This window comes from Tupaia chinensis, unplaced genomic scaffold, assembly GCF_000334495.1.
Source record: "Tupaia chinensis unplaced genomic scaffold, TupChi_1.0 Scaffold144767_1, whole genome shotgun sequence".
Lineage (NCBI taxonomy): Eukaryota > Metazoa > Chordata > Mammalia > Scandentia > Tupaiidae > Tupaia > Tupaia belangeri.
Genome location: NW_006204627.1, coordinates 1,442,695 through 1,449,514, shown reverse-complemented (window position 1 = coordinate 1,449,514; position 6,820 = coordinate 1,442,695). Strand labels below are relative to the sequence as shown.

The 6,820-nt window shown below is 45.3% G+C and overlaps 1 protein-coding gene across 1 annotated transcript in view; it reads right to left on the bottom strand.

The window, feature by feature from the left end:
* Positions 1 to 6,820, bottom strand: part of GALNT18 (polypeptide N-acetylgalactosaminyltransferase 18) — a 385,132-nt gene that overhangs the window by 167,627 nt on the left and 210,685 nt on the right. The window contains exon 3 of the mRNA XM_006167428.3: positions 3,425 to 3,591. Coding sequence (XP_006167490.1) covers positions 3,425 to 3,591 — 167 coding nt within the window. The remainder of the gene's footprint in view (positions 1 to 3,424; positions 3,592 to 6,820) is intronic.

The window sequence follows — 6,820 nt, the reverse complement described above, 5'->3', positions numbered from 1 at the left end:
ATTGTAAGTGTAAGGTTGTTTTTTTTTTTTTTTTTTTTTTTTTTTTAGTTTTGTTTCAATCGTTTGTATAGCTGTGGCTGGTGTCGTCCTGGGTCATGATGCAAATTTATTTCTTGCTGTAGATTCTGGTAATTTGGGGGGTGGAGGGAGGAATATGGCTCTAGTTTCCATGAAAGCTCCTTTGATTTTCTTCTACAGTCGAAATCCCTGATAGAAATAACTCTCCTTGTTGCCTGTTCTTCATGTCCATCTGGATCCTACAGCCCCCGTGCCCAACATTCCACTGAAGCTTCTTACTGAGCTTTCTGCGTCTTCCAAATCCAGTGCCTTCTTCTCAAACCCCTTGTCCTTCCACCTGTCTGGATTCATGCAAACAGATGACTCTCTTCCTCCTGAAGTTTTCTCTGACCGTGGAGAAGGCTGACTCCCAGTCATTCCTTTTCTGTCTCTGACCTACTAACCATCCTCCTTCACACATTAAATGTCCCAAATACTTGGGATTCTCTCAAGCTTCTGGGTTTTCTTTTTGTTCTCTCCCTCTTCTCTTCTGACCCTCTCTCCTCCCAGCCAATGGCCTCAATTACTCCATGCACGAGTTTCCAATCCCCTGCATTCTTCTCTCCTGAGCTGGGTTGCACCATTTGCTGTGTGTGTCTTGTGCAAGGGCGCTGGGTCAGGCACCTGGAAACTGCAGTGTTCTTTCACAATTTATCCTCCAGGCAGGTGAGGCAAGCAATGGAGGATCATGGCCCCCATTTTACAAAAGAAGAAGCAGACTTAGAGGGACTTTTCACTGGTAACTTTCCCATGGTGAATCATGACTTCAGATTTCAGCCCAGAATCCTTTTCCTTCACACCATGCACTAGAAACCCAGCACAGACAAAAGGGAAACGCATTCATTAAACTAGAACTTCTCAGCCAGAGCTGTGGATCACTAAAAGTGTTTTTTAAAAAAGCGATGTCTAGATTCCACCTCAAACCGATGAAACCAGAATCTTCTGGGAGAGCTGTTTGTTTGTTTGTTTTAACTTTATATTTTGAAGTAATTATAGATTTACAAAAATATTCAAGGAGATACTATGCACTCTTCCCTAGGGTAACATTTTATACAACTATGGTATGATGTCAAAATCAGGACATTGTTTTGCTACAATCCACAGAACTCCTTCAGATCTCTCTTACAAAATTACATATGGATAGAACTGCCTTAAGCTATGTGCACATGTGAGGGTGTATGTATAACTTACTGTGTAGTTTTGTGTCACCATCACCACAGTCGAGATATCCACAGAGGAACTGGCTCCAGGACTCCCCTGTGGATAGCCAAATCTATGGATGTTCAAGTCCCCGCAGAAAATGGCATAGCATTTGTATATCACCCAGATACATTCCCTGTATACTTGAAATCACCTCTAGATTACTTACATGATCTAATACCATGCAAATGCTATGCAAATACTTATCAATACTGTATTATTTAAGAACTAATGACAAGAAAGAAGTCTATACATGTTCAGTACAGATGCTGACCTACTGCCATGACCTCTTAGTTAAGAAGTACATCAGATTATTCCTACATGATATCTCCCAGGCCTATACCTTGGCCCTGGTTCTCACACACACACACCATGTCTTCAAGCCCCTTGCCTTCTGTGCTGCTGCAATAGCTCCCTTTTCCATTTCCCTTCTTTTAGATGTCCCTTCCCCAGTCAGGAACATAAAGTATGGCCAATCTCTCCATTGCTGGGTCCTGACCCCATTATTCTTCTGACCAAAAATGTTTAATGGCTACTATCATTTACAAATTGAAGTCCAAGCTCTTTAAGTTCAAATATGAAATCCTCTGTATCTGATTCACATTCCTTATCTAACTCTCTCAAACTCAAGATCAGCTTTCCTCCGTTTTCCATATAGATTAGGGACAAAATGGCATCCTTAAGGACATGATAAGGTTTGCCCCATGGGGAAGAAATGAGAGGCTCTAAAAGTGCTTCCTCCTAGTACTTAATTCTTTTCTCTCTGTTATGGAAAGAAGGGTCCAGGGATGTCTCTTTCTTGGGAGATGTCCTCACCCTTGGAAGGATGGTTCATCTCTTGCTTCCTCACATGTAAGAGGGGAGGGGTGCCGGCAGTCCTGGGTGGAGTCATGGGGAAGGGTGCATGGGGCAGGCTAGTTGAACTGTCTTGGGTAAGACCCTGTGGAAGGCAAGTTTTCTCAGGCATCCTTGGGTCTGAAGCAAAGTGATGGTTTTAACTGTTAGAGGTAGCTGCTGGGCCCCTGCCCAACTCCCTCATGATAGACTCCTTTAAAACCATATTGTCTGTGTATTGCCACCTTGATGTCATTTCCTTCCTTTATGCTCATAAAAAAATGAATTTAAGTGACTCGTGGGCACTGCCCTCTGGAAAGCTCCAAAATCCCTACCACACTGCTGCTCCTATGCATCTTCTTACATGATGAGAAAATTAACAGAAATTTTGCTTATTAAGAGATTAAATACATTTCAATTATCTGATATGTTTCAGCTTTAATTGATAACAAATCACAAATTGCCCATCTCAACTTCTCATTACAGCAACTGATTCACTGGGAAATTTACTACCTGACACCAGAGAATGCTCCAAAGATAACACAAGCCCAGCAACAACCATCTGGCAAACCTGCAGTCTATTTTTAGAGACTATACACCACCAGAAGCACATCTATGTAAACAGTCCTGTCAAGGTACTGTTTTATTTTGTTGGAGACCATGTCTCAAAACATGGTATTTAAATTTGTAGACAATTATGGATATGGCGTATGTGGGAGTGATTAGAGGACAATCAATGTGCCCCAAGGAAATGAATAGCTGGTCGTGGCTCAGAAGGGGAATTCATGATGTGAAGGTTTCAATAAGGTATTTGCAGGCCACTAGGGGCTTGCTTGGAACAGATGGAATGAGGACAGCAAAAAGGCTAGACGTTCAATAGCTCTGTTGTGTCCTTGGGTTATACATTCACTACATTCCCACCATGAACACCACCATGCCCTCCACCAGCACCAGCTCATCAACACCTCTACCATCGTCACACAATGCTAAGACACCACCAATGAGCAATCTTCCAGGCGAAGACCACGAGCACCACTACATGAGATGATGCTTTGTGGGCAAAACGTCACTGGAAATGCTCACACTATGCGTGGAGGGTCAAGGTCTTTTATCTGATCAGATTGCACCAGGATGTTGGAGTCATGAGGAAAGCCCTGAGGACCAGGCCCCTCTGGACTACAGAGATGGTGCACACATGATGGTGCCCTTTCCAGGGCAGTGGCCTGTATAAATTGCTCAACTCTGAGGGGACATTCCAGAGAGTGCCTTGAGTAAATGAGAACTTGAAGCTGAGCCGTCTGCTCAGATGGCAGCTCGGGAGCTCGGCACTCACCGTTGCTGCTGTTGTCGTCCACCAGGATGATCTCCTTGAGCAGGTGTGGGGGTGTGCGCTCGATGGCCGAGTGGATGGAGCGCAACAGCACTGACAGGGCCTCGTTGACGAAGATGAACACGATGCTCACCTCCGGCAGGCTGTCAGGGAATGAGAGGTTGCGGCACCTGAAAAGAAGCACGGCCAAGCTCTCAGATCTGTCAGCGACTGAACTGTAGTCAGCCCAGATGCCAGCCCACTCCATGTCTTGCTCCAGTTTTACTGGAGAGCTCAGGAGCTTCTTTCCAGGTCTTTTCTCTGATGCCCGTAACACAAGTCCTACATGTGCAGCAGATAGGCCCATGAGTCCCAAAGCCAGTTTTCCCCACAACCAAGTCAGTGACCTTCCCAGCTGAGGAGTGTGCACATGAACACCTGGTGCAGCACATGGCACCTGGCAGGTAGCACCGGAGTGTTTACAGGGAGGATGACTCAATATTTCTAAAACAACAGATGGAAAATGAATCCAAAGGAATGTCGGAGTATTTCCAAAATGGCAATCAACACCTAAGCAAGGCCAGACCTTAGGCAACTAGTCTCGTGAGAGAAAAATGTCCCGTCCCAGTCTTCTACTGCTAAGCTTCATGTTCCTTCAGTCCAGAGGGTACACTGCCCAGCCTCCTCCCCTCCCTGTGTTTCATTCCTACCAGGCTGGACCAGGCGGAGTCAGAGTCTCAACATGATGAAGGATGGAAGGACTGAGTCTAATCCCATTTCACAGATGAGGACACTCACTGCAGCTCAAAGAAGTCAAGTCCCCACCTTTGACTGTACCATGAATCAGCTGCCAAAATAGAATCCCAGCTGTGCTCTGTTGACATCTGCCCCAGGGTCCCTCCCTGAAGGAGAAATGGCTGTGGAAGAGACTGTCCCAAAAGGGCTCATTTCTCCCTAGTTCTGCTGAAACCCTGAAGCCATGTGGAGGTCTCTTACCCAAACTCACAGAAGGTTGCATGCCATTCCCCATGGAAAGAGGAACAACCATGAAATTGGACCCAAGAAGAGATCAGACAACAAGAAGCACCATGGCTCCCAAGAGCAATGTCTCCCCATGTACACACAGCTGCCATGGGTGGAAAACCCCTATTCATACCCTTTCCTGGCTGAAACTAATTGCTGGTCCAGGAGGCCTTGAGCTCCCACCTTCAGCAATACTGAATGAAAGGACAGGGCCACAGTCACTGTCCCAGGCCCTGGGCTTTAGGAGGAGGCTGCCCATACCACTGTGTGCCATGCCTCTGAAGGCTCCAGGGATTCGGGCTGGTGACCATATTCCTCAGTTGCAGAGTGGAGGTGCAGCCAGGTTAGAACATACAATAATGAGCATAATAGTGTGGAGCTTCTGTTTGACAGTAATTAAAGTGCTGCAGGGTAACCAGCACTGAGAGATTCAGAGAAATCACCGTGGGCCCCAGCCTGCTTAAGAGCATGAGATTAATAAACTAAAATCGCTGTCTCTATGGTTACCAGAAATTTACAGAAACTTCTTCCATTCTATTTCCAGCTCTCCTTCTCTCTCACCAAGGGAGTAGTGGAGACAGGGGAAAAAAAAGTTCAGCCTTTTCCCAAATCCACTTCAAACTCACAATTTTAATAAAATCATCAAATTAATAGACTGGCATAGAATTCATTCATTCTTATGTTTAAGGGAGTAAATATTTATGGAGCTTCTCCTCCCAGGCAGATACTATTGTAGGCAGCAGGGCTGTAGTAGAAAGGGGACAGAGTCACTGCCCTTTGAAGCTTATATTCTGACAGGGGAAAGAGATGAACATGGAGTGACAAAAGATGTAACTTCATGTACATGCTAAGATGAAAAAGAACACAGATGAGAGGACAGCATGGTCCCCTGGCACCTGTTCTAGAAGGAGCAGTAGGAAGGCCTCTCGGAGGAGGAGAGATTGGATTAAAAACTTATATGGTATGAAAAAGTGAGTTGTGCAAGGGTCCTGGGGGGCCAAGGGAGCAGTGCTGTGGCTGGAGAGGAGGCAATGGAGGGAGCCAGCTCACGTAACTACAGTGAAGGGAAGAAGGAGATGGGGGAGGGAGGCTGGAATGACATCTTAGGCTCATCTGGCCCATTCCAAATGTTTTTGCTGTTGCTGTAAACACAACTTTTATAGCAGGGATGAAAAGGTTTGTGGTTGGCAAATAATATCTGTGGCTAGTATTTAATTTATAATTATTAAGACCAACAGCTGGGTTTTCCTTGGGCATGAGAACCAACAGAGGTAGGTATCAGCATACAATTTGCCAGTTGTGTTTTTAAAACAATACCATACATGGGCAAACAAGTAGCACGTGGTCTCTAGTGCTTTTACAAGAGTACAGTTCCCAAGAAGGTCAATATATCAGTAGATGTTCATGGTCCTTCCCAGATAATGACTCCAGCACTAATGCCTGTGTCCCTAATACCTCCTTCACCAGGGGTTCCCTCTGCATTCTCAGACCCCACTACCCAGAGCTGCAAGGTGTTCCTAGGTTTTTCAAAGGTACAGGTTAACAGCATCCCCCCTATTCTCTTTCCATTTCAATTCTGCACATAACCACCTCAACCCCTCTTCCAAGGAGACCAGTTTTAATTTTTCCCGTAACAGCTATGGTGGTTTGTAAGCTGGTCTCCTGATGGTCTTTCTCTAAGCAAAATTGAACTGGCTTATTTGTTCTATAAGCTTAAACCCTGCTGATCACTACTTTCATATGATGATTCTTGAACATAAAGTTTCCTTAGAAAATTCTTCAGAACATAACTGAACGCCTAGTGTATTGTACTGTACACATACTTGCTATCTGTCCCCCTCTACTATCATGAGGCTCTCTGAGAGGAGGGACTTTGTTTTGCCCATCCTTAGTCCAACCATGGAGTAGGTGCTCAATGAATATTTTTGAAATGCAAAGCTATCGGGTTTGCATATTTTATATAGAGTCTACATTTTCCATGCATGCCACTAAACTCAGAATGTTCCTTTTCATTACAAACATCAACCCTCCGACAGAGCCAGGACCTCTCCACACCAGCAGGACCTTGTTCTGGCAGCCTGTCCTCTTTCTTGCTTGAATTTATGGTTTCAATTTCTCACATTCAATCTCCAGAAGTTCTCAGTTTCTTCACATTGTAATTAAGCGATCCTTCCTTGCTGAACACCCTGACCGCCTTAATTCCTTCATTCCTCTTCTCTCCTGGGAGCTGCGGGGGCCTCCTAGCAACAGGCCTCCAACTGGTGGCTTCTCTCTACATCACACGGCATTCGGCCTCTCCCTTTGGCTCTTATACACGTAACCTAAGGTGGGTCTGGGTGAGCAGAAGGGTGAAGGGTGGGCAGGATAAACAAGATGAGGTGGGATAACTTACAGGGA